General features: G+C 40.9%; 1 protein-coding gene across 2 annotated transcripts in view; it reads right to left on the bottom strand.

Annotated features, from left to right (window-relative positions):
* The window catches only part of rab11fip3 (RAB11 family interacting protein 3 (class II)), a 32,158-nt gene extending 16,856 nt beyond the window's left edge, over positions 1-15,302 (bottom strand). For both annotated transcript variants that reach the window (XM_023287065.3, XM_023287066.3), the window contains exons 1-3: positions 12,366-15,302; positions 5,194-5,287; positions 1,816-1,892 (exon numbers count right to left, since the gene is read on the bottom strand). In XM_023287065.3, the coding sequence (XP_023142833.2) occupies positions 1,816-1,892; positions 5,194-5,287; positions 12,366-13,994 (1,800 nt within the window). In that variant the 5' untranslated portion in view covers positions 13,995-15,302. The remainder of the gene's footprint in view (positions 1-1,815; positions 1,893-5,193; positions 5,288-12,365) is intronic.
* Positions 15,303-15,578: the final 276 nt, after the last annotated feature.

Here is a 15,578-nt window from a genome sequence, read left to right as displayed (position 1 = left end):
AGGGGAGGAGACAAAGTCCAAAGAGCAACAGAAGTCAGCTGTAATGCTCAATCACCTACAACCAGTCTTCAGCACTGAGCAAAAGCACCACACACACACACCTGAATAACTGTTTAATCTTTCCTGGCTCCTGGGAGCTTCACTTCCTGGCCGTGTGTGACAGTATAAATCATTAAGCCATGCTCCACATCTTGAAGGCTGTGCAGTGAATGAGGACTATACATCACAACAACCTGCCTTAACTGTCTGACTGTGTGCCAACAGATAACTAACATGCTGTTAAGCTGTACAGGCAATGCAACTGTACAACAAATTTATAACAAAAACACTGGTTGTGGTAGATGAAATGCCACTAGTGATATTAAAAACTAAAAGTTGAGAGGGCAAAAGTGAAAGATAGCAATGGTAGAAAATATTTAATAAAGGAAAAAATGTGGTGAATGGGGCGTTGCAGTTCTCTTTTGCCAGGCCTCAGCTGAACAGCCTCACCTTGCCTGTTTTGAAAGCAAACAGGGATAGAACAGCACAGCCATTCAGAGAGGGGAGCCCTTTTCTGCCAAAAAACTCAAGGAAAAAACAAGGCCATGGGCACAGGTGTGGCGTCTACTTCAAACATGCGCAAACTTCCCCAAAAACTCCACTCATGGATTCCAGTAAACAGCAGCCACAGCGGCTGGAATATTTAATGTAGAAAATACTTCACAAATAACTGCCTATGTTAGTTCAGATTCACAAATTTTCCATCTATATGTTATCATCATTTTCTCATCTTTTGTTTTGTTTTCATTTTGTTGCAAAAATATATATTTAGACAACTGTGCAACTAAACATAAGTTTAAAGTCATACCTTATCTGAAACTATTTACACTAAGTGGGAACATCAAGCTTTTAAGCAGTTTCAAACATCATTAAGAGACCACAAACCACATTAGGAATAACTTATTCCTCCATAAACTAATTTGGACACATATAATTTATCTTAATTAACTCTTCAACCAAGTGGTCACCATTCAAATAAATCTAATTTGTGTGTCAAACGATGTATTATAAGGTGCTCACTGGGATTTTGAGCCTTTAAAAAGTCAATAAATCCAACAGATCAGTCTCTGTGTTTTACTAGTACTATTTACTAGTCCTAACAAAGGTGTACAGGGATGTAATGTTTTTTTGACCGACTATCTTAGAAGGTTCTTTCATTTCATCATTCAATTATCAGCTCATGCAGACTGTAAAAGGTATGAAATGGTGAGAATTAATTTGTACTCTTTACTATTTTGTACATAGGCTGCACTTCTAAACCCAACCAACGGGGGGCGCTGATACGATGCAATGCAGAGCCACAACAACAGTCATAGTCCAGCAGCACTCAAAGTGCACACAATAGCAGAAACATTTCAACTTTGCAGAGGCCAGCAAAAATGATGGTTAAATATACAAGTTCCGTGCACAAGAGGAGACAGGAATTCCAGATATGCCAACCACAACTGTAAAAACACAAGTCTACACACAGATGTAAAAACTCCTGCACATTCCAGCTAGTTCAACATTTGTCGAAGAATACTCAAAGGTCCGCCTGCCAGATGCTATTTAGTGTCAGCCAAACCAGGGTGTTCGGTCTGTGGAACGTTCACAGAGTAGTAATGATAGCTCTGCAAGCCACTCAGTGAATTACGGTGGGATGAGTGAGAGTGCACGGGGAGTTCAGCCTGTGGCCTTCACACTGCGCTGCTGTATACACCAATGGGAACTGAACGCACAACAACTGGGCCACCTACACAACTACAGAGAGGCTAATCCTCTTGCTCGGCGCCTCACCTCATCGTACTCCTCTGGACAGCCCACAGCTCCATCCCCTGGACTGTAGTTTACATTGTAGAGCTGTGGCTCTGGTCCTGTGGACAGAAGAGGAAGAAGATAAGTTTAGTGTGTGCAGAATCAACAAACTCATACAGTAAAGGACGGTCAACAAACACAAGACCGGTGTACATAGTACTGATGTCCTTGTGTAAACAGACAGTAATTATGCAGAAAGAAGAGAAGGAACATGTCACAGCAGGTAAATGAAACAAAAGAAGAGGGTGGGGAAATGTTTACAAAAGCAGCACTATAATTATTGTTTCAAGTGAGTAGAAAAATTCTTCCAAAGATGTTTTTTCCACTTAATGCAATTGAACTAATAATCATGCAGAAATCTGTATGCACTTACATTGCAAACAAGAGCATACAAATACATTTCTGGAGCCTGTGAGCATTTTTTCTGACAAACACGAGATGATAGTGAGACAGCAATTTTGAATATTACTTTTTCCATATCCTACTTGCATAATATTAAAATGTCTATTTGAATGCATCACAAAGATGATCTATGATTTCCACATTAGTTCTTGTACCAGCCTCTTCATCCTACTAAGAACTAAAAAAAAAAAAAAAAAAAAAATCTCATCATCATGAGACACAAATGATACTGGTTTAATTGAAATAAAAAAAATATCACTGAATGTTCTGATATTACCTTTAAAATAAATGACAATGTTTTGTGTATTTTTTTCATTTAATACTTTAGATTAGCGTATCCTCAACTTTGAAACAAGGGGATTTTTTCTCTAATAGTTAAATATTAATACATAAGTAAACCAAATTTAATTTGATTATTCAATTGAAGAAAATTAGAAAAAAACTGGGAAATGAAACATTTTTAACACAAATTTTTTTTATTTCATTTGATCTTGCATATGAACAAAAATCAACAAAGCTTAATGTAAATGTCTATGAAAAAGAAATAAACAATATTTTCCTTTCCAAAGTGTTTATTAAGGCCTGCAATCAGCACATTTAAGAATTTGTGTCCTCGCTGTCCTACTTTGGCAAATTTACAGTCTAAGCAATCTAAGCGTGATGTGACAGCAAACATTATGTAACTTTTACACTCACATTTCAAGGACTATAGAATGTCAAGTAATGAGGGTATGTGCAAAATACAACAATAAAGACTGGCAAGAAGCCACCCATATCCAATTCATATTTGTCAATAAAGGACTGCCACTGAAAGCACCTGCAGACCAACGGTGTAATCTGAGATGGACCAACAAGAGCCCCATGAGCCACTGCAGCTCCTGTATCTAGTAAACAGAGCAGTGAATAGCACCCTGCTGAGAAAACAGAGCACAAACAGTCTTCTGCCAGGATACCCAAAGGGGTTTTGTGCCTCGGGGGTCTTATGTAACCCTTTGCTCTTCGAAGCTCAAAGCACATTGCAGCCTAGTAAAGTGAAATGAGTCTAAAATGAATGGAACTGTGCTGCAGAAGCTGGTCTTTGTTGAACAACACACCTGCGGTCTCCTGGCAAGATGTCAAAATGTGAACAGAGTTTCTTGACCAAGTTTTCTCATTCCAGACATGCCATAGCCACTGCAGGGTGCAAGGCATTTCCATAGCCTGCAGGAATGTCTTTATTAAAGGTACCCTTTTCACTGACAAGTAATGCAGAAATTGAATTTATAAAAGAAGGTGGAGTGCCACTGAAGTTTATACTGAAGCTACACTGCAGGCCAGGAGCTGGAAAAGCAAGTTTCGGCCTGTGTTTACAACCGAGGTGGGGGCAGCAGGAATAAAGAACACGACATGGATCTAAAAAATCAATTGTTTAGCTGCAAAGTGACAAGCACTCTGGAAATCTGTCAGCAGGGTGTGAGCAGCTTGGGAAAGGTACAGTCAAGGCGTGATCTTCACACACTAATGTGAAAATGTTTTCCAGGAGGAAATATCTGATTCACTCATCACATGGCTTGTTGCACAAAAAAATACTAAAGACAGGCAAAAAGACAGGACGATCAGTGGCTACAGTAACACTAATGACATCCAAAATAATAATCCCTGACAAATACAATTATTTGTGGCACAGCTGTTCATTTACTATCTATTTAGCAAATTATTTCACATTGCTTCAGTTGTAGAGTAACCATCCAGCTAAGGTTTTTTTTTTTTTTTAACTCAACTACATATAAAAGTAGTTAATGTTGGCACATTTGTCAACATATGCTAATAAAAGAATGTCTGTGCTTTCACTTTAATTTTACAACACAACTTAGCTACAACAGTAGTGACTGGAAGGACAAAAATAAGGGAGAAACAGAGAAGGACAGGGCAGTAAATAATTAAGGCGAATAGGACTCTCTGCCTAAACCTCATCTCTCTGTTCTGAAACCTGGCCAATCAGCCCATGTGTCCGTGCATCTCATGCTTTCCAGTGCATGACTTATTAATGGTCTGAGCAACCAGAGCTGTGCAACCCAGAAAGCCCTGAGAAAGAGTTCTACAAATCAATACGCTGCGTGGATTGAGGCATCAATTGATGTAGTGACATCGCCACAATCTTTAAACTATGTCAAACATCCAGCATCTGCTATAAACTGCACCACTGCTGAAATGATTTCACTTCAGGCTACCTGCATCCATCACAATTCACTTCACTATGTAACAAACAGAAAACGGCTCAAATTCAAAGTCAATTCAATATTTAAACAGGATTAGATCAGATTTTTAGAGGCGAAGTCTGAGAATCCTGGTGACAATGCTGTCCCGTAAAGTTGTTATGACGCACGATGATGTGTGTAAGGGTGTGAAACAGTTTTTAAAAGTGGAGCAAGGGGGAATCAAAATGGTTAAAGAAAGACTAACACTGATTTTGAGTTCAGTAAGAAAGAATCTGGGTCAGTCTTCTGCCTTTCCTTTCAAAATCCCTCACCTCTGCTGAGCGATACATGTGAGCATACAGTGTTGATAACAGTATTTGGCACCATGCGTAATGTAGAGATATGGAGCCAGATGCCGAAGACTGAGGCTGATCATGTAGATGCCTATTTAGACGTAGTGTATTATATAATAAATAGGGAGTGGTTTAGATGCTGGAATTTGCAGCTGGGGTGTTTTTAACAGCAGATATGTTCTTACTCATGGAATACTACAGGCAGATAAAATGGCAATAGCAACATTATTACACGAAAAATGGATTTCTTTGGGAATTACAGTAAATATTAATATGCGGAAAAAAGCTTACTGCATTTACTAGGCATCACAAAAGTAAGGCGTTTTGATGTCAGTCTTAGACTAAAAGGCCAACTGAGTTCACAGAAAGGGGACACTGGGTAAAGAGTTTACAAGGAAAACAGTAAAACAAGAGGCATGTTGACTCACCACCGTTGCTAATTGCAGAGATTCCACGATGAAAGTCTTCGAAGCTGATCACTCCGAGGCCACTGGGATCCAAAAATTTGGTAAGATCCTTCACCTGAAAGAAATAAACACCGCACTCTTCAAAACAATTTCACCACGGCAACAGAAGAAAACCCTTCTCGCATAAAGCTATCAATTTGTTCGGCCTAGATGCTTCAAGATGATGTAATACATGACATAAGGGGAAGTTTACCGCAAAAGGGGGAAAATGACTTTGCTGCAATGTTTGCATACTGACTTCAGTGGAAAAGCACGCCGCATTCAGGAGAACAGGCCAGAATTATATCTGAACATCGGCTACATAAAACTGCTAAGACATCATTCTGAGGATCATTTCACTCACATGACAGTTGTGCTGCAGAGTTACGAGCACTCCGTGGATGTTCTGATTACAGGAGCAGAAAATCACCAATAAAACACATCTGACCTCCAGAAGAAAATCTACTTTTTGCAGATGTCAAGTGTTTTACTTTACTGGATTCAGGGCAATATAGAGTTTATAAGGACAAAGGGTATTGTCTTAAACTTGTTGCGTAAGTCCAAAAAATGAGAAAAACAAGAAAGAAAAATTTTGACTCTAAAAGCTGCTGATAAATTGTTTATCATACACACACTTTATGAAAAATAGGAGAATTTTGAAGCAAAATATTAAATTGGTGTCCAAAACTACATAAGAAATCCTACAAAAACATAGCTTAATTGGGTTTTAGTTTAGTAGCACATTCATAATATGAAGCAAGCACAGCCTTCTGTTTATAGAAACTCTGCAGCACTCAAGTGTTAAATGTGTTACGTAAGTGCACCTACATCATCTATATTTCTACAGTCTGTAGCCTGGCAACCTCAGAGCATAAAAAGCTACAGCGCACCTTGGATCATCCTTGTCTTTAGATATAGTTATTGAATAAATGTGAAATCAAACTTAACCTGATCCACACTAAGAGAAATTACTGGCACATTCACAACTCATGCTTCATCTGTCTCCCAAAGATTTAACCTGTGAACTACACATGAGCCCGTATCTGCAGAATTATCTGCGGCACCAAGCAATCAACGTCGATTCACACAAATAATAAACTAAGTCAGACGTCAACCATCACAAAATTACAATAACCCATCATTACAGCATACTTTCAGGAGTGTATCACTGACAAAATTACTGTAGCTGGGAGGGAGCCTGGGAGCATGTTGAATGAGGTTTCTGTGGCTTCGGCTCGCTCTTTCCTTGAGAAAGTGAGCACACAATGTTAACATGGCCTTTTAACCGAGACTCTCATTCTCTGTGTGTGTGTGTGTGTGGCGTCTTCCCTTCTGTACTTTTTATATCGGTTTCACATGAAAACAAGTTGATCTGCTTAGCAACGCTGAGCCCTGACTTGAGAGACTGAGAAGGCTGAAACTCCTAATAAACTGACTCGGACAACCCTGTGGCATATGATCTGGGTTTGGTGAATTAAACCCAGCTGTACTTAGAGAAGGGGAGTGCCTGATTTCACTGAATGGCGGTTTACAGAAAATTTTAACTTTAGCATGTGGCATCAAGGCTCCCGCAGCTTTCAGCTCTCTCAATACAGTAGATTTGCTGCACATTCTAGACTAAAAAAAGAATCTGAAGAAACAGGGTTTTTCAAGGATTGAACTTGTGCAAAGAAGTAGCTGAGGTCACTGGTAGGTGTGTGAACACAGCTTTCAGTTTTCCAGTTCACAATGGAGCATCACAGTTCACAGGAAATGATTTTGTTCCATGCAGCCGTTCAGAAACACCTCTGCTGGGTGAGGTGAGAAAACAGAGGTGCGAAGGGGGACATGACTAAGACTATGTGTGGCTCTGATGACATTTTTGCATATCTGTTAAAATAAGAAGCACATAATGTATTGCTGCTGCCGTAAGAGACTGGGTCAGTAAACTATAATAATTCACCATTGCACAGGCTGGATTCACCCTCAGTGACAGCCAGAGCTACCAGAGCAGTTTTAAGCTACTACACGGTGGAAGCTATCCATGGCCTACATCTGAGTTGTTAAGTCTGTACAGCAGTGCCAGGCCCCTCAGGTCTTGTGAGCAGAGCCTGTTGGCTATTCTAGGTCTAACCTAAAAACGAAAGGTGAATGTGATTTCAGTTCAGCAACACCCTGGAAAAGTCTCTGTACGGCTGTTAAACTGTCTCTATATAAACTAATTACTCAAAAATAGCACCCACAATTTAATATTGCTGGTATTGCTGTGTTCTTTCAGGGACTAATGATTTATCTACTTACTCTTGTTTTGACATCTACTCTGCACTGTATATTTGAGCTGCTGACTACCTCTATTGTTTTCCCGCATGGGTTTTGCAAAGTGCTGTACACAGTTTGTTTGCATGAAACAAACTAAACCTGTCTGTATAACAACTTCTTTTTGGAAAACTTTTTCTTCATTTGGCTGTCTCTTTGATTTTCATTGATTTCTTGTCTGTTTTTCCAGCTTACTTTAATTTTAAGAGTTTATTGTTGAAATTGTGATTTACAGTATTGTCCTTGACACTTGTAACAGTATGCTTGGTTACACCTTACAAGTACAATTGTGACAGACAGTGGTAAGGCACGGATAAAAGCTAAACTCAAATGCAACTCGACTTAGAGGAGCAGCAAGAGCACTGTGGTTTTTCTGTTTCCTCTATTTGTGTCTAATCAGTGCCGGGGCATGCCTGACCGCCTCCACACAGACCACTGTTGTGCATAACCCCATGGAGAAGAATACCCTGGGTGAGAGTTTTTCCCTGAAGGGGATTTCACAACAGTTCCTAAACAAAACTGCGATAGCCATAATCATGAGCCTTGTGGGTTGGCAAAAGATGATATAGAAAAAACTCAACAAGGAGAATCTTTGAAAATAAAACATTAACACACATGCACACAAAACGTGAACTCAAGAGAGGGGATGTTTCACGGAATGGGACATTCCATTGTGGATTAGAGGGTCAGTACATAAAAGCAGCGGATGAGGGGAGGGAGGGTGGCCAAAGTAGGGTTGGTAGTGTCGACTCACAAGAGAGATGCCACCACAATGGCGATCAGTATGGCTTTTGTGCAGAATCAGGGTCAAAACCAGACTGAGTGGGGGTCAGACAATTCTTTTCAATAACCAAATTCCCTGATCCGATGCATATCTGCAGGACATCTCACCAATATTCATCAGAAGGTCTCAGAGATTAATCCCTGCAGGGATAATAGCAGGTCAGCATTTAATGTTCATAGTGTTCCCAAAACGGTCTAGAAAAATCACTAAACTACAGTAAATGAGATGGTGTAGAGTAGAAGCTACAAATCAAACTTATCTCAACTGCTCTCCTGAGAAACACGTCTCACTCACTGAAGTGGCAGAGACAGTACTTGGCATTTCATAGGTTAACACTGTACTTAACAATAGAGCAATATGTTTTGCCATTAAAAGTTTGACATTTGACACAAACTGCATTTTTGCTTACAGATTTCACATTGTATGATACTTAATACGCAAACCACACACAATGCAGTGTGTGTGCCTCTGTGTGTGCGCATAGACTGCTATCATATCCTGGAATATTTCTGGAGAAGGCATTTGCATGCTTAGCATACAGGCATCAGCCGAACATTGATGCAAATGCCTCATGAATACCTTCCTTGTCCCTACCTTGTCTGACAGGTTGCTGAAATATTTGCAAATAAGTACAGGATAATACACATTCAAGTGCTGCTCCTAGGCCCCAGTTAAACAAGTATGATGCTAACACACACACACACAAAAATAAAAACATGAATGCCTGTTGTACAATGGCTTTGTAGAGGCAGTAGTGCACAAGGCAAGTAGGTTTTGTAGAAATTAACAATTAAATTCTGTTTATCACATTTAATCTAAAAATTCGCATAGACACAAGGAGCTTACTCTTAGCCCCAGTCCCAATTTGCATATATCCCTATAAGCAATTTAAACTAAACATTATTTTAATCAATGGGTTTTATGGACATCCTTAAGTATCAGTATCACTCCATGCCCTATGGTTTCTAAACCACATGTTAAATGCTGGTGTTACCACCGTAGCCCACAGTATAATTTCACACATCAAAGTCACTGAGGCATGGAAGTTATTCAAACCCCTTTTATCTCCAGATGACTGAAACACAAGGACATATCAGGGCAAAGCTTATTCAAATATGAAAAGTACATTCACATGTGTGTCAAACTGATATGAGAGAAGTCTATGCTAGTCCAGTTAGATTAGACCTGACTTTCCCACTGATCTTTGTGTAGTACAGCTAATTAATGCCAAAACCACGAAAAGGTTACATGCATTATGTATTTAAACATTCTACAAATTCTAAAGATAAGTCTGTTTGTTGCCTGCTTATTTACGGTAGATGAAAAATGGGTTGGAAAATGCAAGCATGCCTAAACCTCTGTCTCTTGTTTGGATCAAAAAAGGACAGAAATCTGAGAGGAGTTTCCTGTAAAGGCGCACATTAGCTCCTTCAGCTCTTGGAAACCAGATATCCGAAGGCTAACACAAAGAAAAAAGCATAAGTAATCAATCTGCACAATCTGGTTAGCAGTACACAGCAGACCTTTCAGAAGCAGAGATCCAAATGAAGCTGCTGGATTCAATGTGTCGGTGAAAAATTCCACCAGAAACTAAACAGTATAAAGTAACAGTAAGACAAATCACATCTTTGAAATAAAATTTCAAGTTCCCTGTGCCATGTACATGTAACACATTTCACTAGCAAATCAACAGGTGGAACAGATTTACATTAAACTAACATGACTAAAGTTGTGCTCCTCTGTTCCTCAAAACAAGGTCATAGGCAGTTAGTGGACAGCACCCAAACCATGAAGTCCCTCTGACTCAGGAAAACACATTTTACTCTTAATCCTTCACAATTCCCTGCCTGGGGAGCTGCAGCTACCTATGGATAGACACGGGACAGATCAGGGGCAATAGAGGCGCTTTGAACTGGGAGAGAAGGGATTAAAAAGCATTAGTGAGCGAGCATCACACTGTGTGTGTGGAGTTCCAACAAGTACCCATATTCACCCAAGGGCCCTGTTCAAAATCTGAAAAGTCTGAAAGAGTTTAATTTAAGCTGTTAATATATTGTAAATTAACAATTTGCCTAAGGCTATGTGCACACTATTCAGTGTTTCATTTTAAAACAGTGTTGTGAAGCAAAAACTACTTTCATCCAGACGAGTCCTTTAGGACTGTCAGTATTAAGCTCTGTGTATGTTAACATGCCTAAAACTGCATATCCCATGACTATTCACATACACTGCACATGTGGGTGCTGATGTAAACATGATGTAGGGGGTTGGTTGCTTACTTGTACAAAATGCTACAGTTTGAGAGCAGAAATGGCAAACAGTAAGGCCAGAGATTTCCTAAACTGCACAACAGCTGCTAGCATAGACAACGAGGTTAGCAATGCCTGAAATTCATTATCCACATTGAATTAAACAGTTGTAGTCAAGGCAGAGGTCTTTGTTTTCTTTCGGAAAAGCATCACTTGATACACATAGTGACAATTAAGACCTAATCAGAAAGCAAACATGGACGTCCATGTTATTGCTTCCAAAAGTATTACTTTCCACCGCCATAAAAAAATGCAACCTGAGTTTTCAAACTAAAATTGGTCCAGCAGTTTCGAAAAGTCTCCATTTTAGGGGTTTTAAACACCACAGTAGTGTGGACCCTGGGTGTAAACGTAACAAAAGTTTGATTTTTTAGTTATGGCTAAAACTGGTCACCAACACAGGCGTGTCATAAGAGACAATTCTGACAGGCTAGAATGTCATGACATGTCTAAAATTTGGCATCACTTGTCAATTATAATATATTACTCAAGAGAAAATTATTGAACGTTGTATCCAATGCCAATTTTTAGCCCTGATGCCCTACATGTTTTGACTAAGCTATGTTTGTGCTGATACCCAAAAGTCAGCATTAAACAAAAAATATCCTATTGACCTGAAAACACTCATTAAAATAGAATTACAGTGCATTCTCATTGAGGCACAATTGATTTGCACGGCTTATTCCTGTTACCAGATAGGTGACATCATCTATTACGTCCATCCTTTTACTGGTATTTGCAAATGTGTGTCCACATGCTGGAGCTCAGCGTGATTCTTGTTAACATCAGGACAGGCACAAAGACAAGCTTGTTAAGACAGGAAAAGAAAGTCAAGTAACAGAAACACTGATGCAAGAGTGGCCTGTGTTAAATGTTTACACTCTAAATTTCACTTTCGGCTGAAAACAACACCTACACTAATACGCACTGTACCATGATTTAAGTTTCTGGTCCCTTGACTTTTAAGTAAAATGCTACAAAATAAAGCTGAAGGTCTGGTGCAAAGGGGCAAGATACAACAATTGGGTGAGGGTCATGGGTGGAGTGACACGCTTCAGCCATAGTGCAAGAGATTATCCCTAAACCACACGGTGTGCAACTGGAGGGAGGAGTGGTTGTCATTTTTACATACTGACGAGTTTCAGGCCTGACAGAATTCATTACAGACAATATGCCTGGATGATAACCCAAATCCTTGCTTTTGAACACTCACCAAAGATAGATGATAAACTAATCCAGGCATGGTTTTAATAATATGCAGCACTGTTAGTGCCATTTTAAAGACTGGATGTTAAGAGCTGCTAGGAAAAACAAGAGCATCCAAGTCAGAGGTTGTGTTACCTCTGCTTCATTATGTTTCAGGGCAATGTAAACCTGATGAAGTTCATTAAAATATTTACACTTCTAATTTTAGAAACTGTATAAATATATACCAACAATACTTACTACTGCATGAAATCTTTAGGCATTCACAGAAACGACCTGCCAGTAAAAAATACTAAATTTGGCAGATTCACTCACTTTACTTTGAATTATTATATTAACTTTTAAACAGATCTGGATTCCAAACTATGGATAGCAAAATGACATCAGTAAATGGATTTCAATTGATTGAACTAAACAGGCTTTTTTTCAGGAAGCCCTCTAAAGTGCTGCAGAAAAATCAATGATAAATCATTTATGTAAACGGCTGTATATTGTTTTCCATTAAATTTCACTCAACATGCTCAGAGGAAGCAAGTGCAAAGAAAAACAAGGTATCTCACCTGATCGGCCCCGTAGGCAGCAGCAAACTCCATAAACTCCTCGATGCGAACGAAGCCATCTCCATCTTGGTCTAAAGCATCGAAGACAGCTTTTAGCGGGGAGACATCTTCCTCCCTCGTATTCACAGCTGAGACCATTGGCAGTGAGTCATCTACCACCATCTTGGAGAGGGAAAGTGTCGCCACAGCTTGCTCACTAGTCCATCCAGCCTCAGGAGAAGAGGTGTTCAAGTCCTGAACTGAAAAATCAAAAGACGCTACTTCATTACAATCTGAAAGCTCCAGCTGGTTGGCGTTAGCCGGACTCTCCTCTTCCCTCTGCTCAACTGTCAGATCAGGAACACCTCCACTCTGTGCATCCTCTGACGGTTTCAAGTCCCAAGATTCTTCATCATGGACTTCTTCAACAGTCAAGCACGGATCCAAAGCCATTTCCTTCGTCCCCTGATTTTTGGCTTCAGAAAAAATTTCGTCTTCCGTCAAATCCTTAGACACGTTCTCCACAGGGCATCTCTCGCTGGTGAAATCACCCTGAATGAGAGCATCTTCAGCTGGAGGCAGTGTCAGTGATGAAGTTTTGTCTGACAAATGCAGAGCAAGTGAGTCACTCTCACCTTGTTGTTCTGAAGTAAGATTTTCAGTTACAGTAGCTTCTGCATGTACCACCTCTGACTCCTCTGTTGATACATCTAATGGAGTGTCTGGGCAGATGACAGAGGCAGGACTAGCAGGGCACAAACTCAGACTGCTGTCGATATCTGGAACCTCAAAATCCAACAAAGGCACAGATCCTTCAAAACACTCCAGTGGTGTGCTGATGTGGTTATGCGGGAGGCAGCTGTCAGGTAAACCTTGCAGGGTATTGCGAATGGTTACAAGTAGATCAGTCACTTGATCAGGGAATGAACCTTTGTCTCCAATTTCAGGTGACAAAGTCTCCGTACTCTGTGAGGGAGGGGGGCCCGCTTGCTCGTCTCGTGACAGGTCTGTTGCCTCTTCAGTGACACCCTGTGGGTCCAACTCACCTATAGACTCTGGGGTGAGACATGGGTGTTGATCAGAGAGGAAATCTACTAATAAAAATGGATCTCCTGCTTTTGTCTCAGAATTCCTTTGAGAAATCTTCACCGGAGAAGAGGGCACACTGAGGTTTATTAGCTCAGCCTGACCACTGTGCACATCTGAGTCCTCAATAGGGGAATCCTGTGTAAGATTCAGCTCCTTCAAGGCAGAATTTTTCCCAATCACATCAGGAAAGTTGGGAGAAAATAGCCACGATAAAGTGCAGTCACTGATTTCATCAAGTCTCTCATTTTTTTCTGTGTAAGACAATTCCTCTATATGGAGGGAAGCTTGGGAAACAGGGGAGTGATCTCCCTCAAACTGCAATTCTCCACAAGACAACTGATTTATGAGCTTGTCCAACTCTACCGGTTTGTCCACCTTTCCTGCTTCACTTTGGTGGGATGTCTTATCCTGGTTCCTGAAATCCAAACCTGTCTGACCACTCTGGCTTTGACAGGGCACACCTCCATTGTCTGAATCCAGTGTTTGAAATCCAAGAGGAAATGGCTGTTCTGACTCCCACTGTGTGTGCCCCAGAGGGCCAGACAGAACTGTCGGTTCCATTTAGACTGGCTTAGTCCTCCTCCTGTAAACTTTAGAGAGCTTCAGACGTTTTTATCTCACTGCTGTAGTCAAGATCCAGCTCGTCAGGTTTAATGCCATGCTTTTATATGGCACTACACGTCTTCAATGAAACCATAAACCAAGTGTGGACTTCGTACAATCATGTTCACGTGTAAACAGTTAAAAGACGCTGACAGATATTGTGATTTAATAAAAAACAATGTAAAGAAGATGAGTCGTCAGTCTAACAACGGTTTAACAAACTGTAACTGTAGGTTGAACTTCTGCCAGCCACATCTCGACAACAACGTTACCTAAATTTAGCAATCATGTTAATTTTTCATCCTTACAGGTTATGATTTGAGTGTGTCTTGACTCACTATGTCCCCTCCTGTCATGGCAGGTCCAGTCCTGGTTGTTGTTGCCGAACGTTTTAGCTTGAGCACATCCAACGTCAACATGCTTCACTACGGCCAGGAAGCTGCTAAATCACCGAAATAACGTCTCGGAGCTGAATCGATAAACACAACCGGCAGCATCTCTGCCAAAGAGCCGCACTATAAAGTTAAGAATTAACGCGTCGAGTCACGAGTGTTTGTCAACATTAGCTTTCTTAGCCGATTATCTAACCGTATCCATCGCAGGCTAATTTGCTGAGAAGCCGACAGCGCTGCGAGGAAACGGTGGAAACACCGCGACTCAGACCTTAATTAACCTCAAGCTGTGAATTAAGTCTCCAATATAAATCGGGCTACCACATGTAACACCGACTATCTTTCCCTCAAATGAATTTATGCTAGCAACTACCGTTAACTCCTCCTTCGAGCATCCCACTTCTTTCGTGCCATTGGACACCGGAGCTGCTAACTGACTAGCTAGCGAAAATTAGCCTATTAGCTAGCTTACACGCCAAACGGTCCACCTTCGTCCCTTCTCACATAAATGAAACAATAATATGAGCTTCAGTATGTCACGGTTTAAGACGTAATTACGGAAATTGTCGCCTCGGTCCGGTATTAATTCTTCATGTCGACGCCGTTTTTCCAGCGGCAAATCCACCTGTGTCAGTGAGAAGACAGGCCAGACGAATGACGAGACGAAACCGCTCTTTCCTCCTCAAATTCCTCAATCGTTCCCGTCCCAAAAACACGTCCGTCTCAGCGGCCCTCGTCGAAAACCACAGCGAAACGAGCGAGGGGTGAAATGAGGCCAAGGAGCTCCATCGTTTGGCAGTCGGTACCACCGATGTTGATCACAGACGGCGAATGCTCTCGCATCAGCATCAGCAGTGTCCCATCCTCCTCCTCCTCCTCCTCCTCCTCCAGCCGCATACACACCACTGACGTTTCACGCAAGCGTACAAAACACCCCGCAGTATCAGTGCCCTTATAGCACCTATCAGTTGGGATTTTATGATTTGTGATGTTCAACAAATTCTCCAAAGACTCGCCTGTCCTCATATGTCAGAGATCGCCTGTATTTGAAGTAAGCGGCACTTTACACAGAGGTCACAGTTCAGGGTCAGAAAGAGGAGCCCTCAGCTAACGTGGATGTGTGGGTGTCCTGCTCAGTGACACTTCAGCA

This window comes from Amphiprion ocellaris, chromosome 18 (genome assembly GCF_022539595.1).
Source record: "Amphiprion ocellaris isolate individual 3 ecotype Okinawa chromosome 18, ASM2253959v1, whole genome shotgun sequence".
Classification (NCBI taxonomy): Eukaryota; Metazoa; Chordata; class Actinopteri; family Pomacentridae; genus Amphiprion; species Amphiprion ocellaris.
Note: the sequence above shows the minus strand (reverse complement) of the source record. Positions and strands in the feature narration are given on the sequence as shown.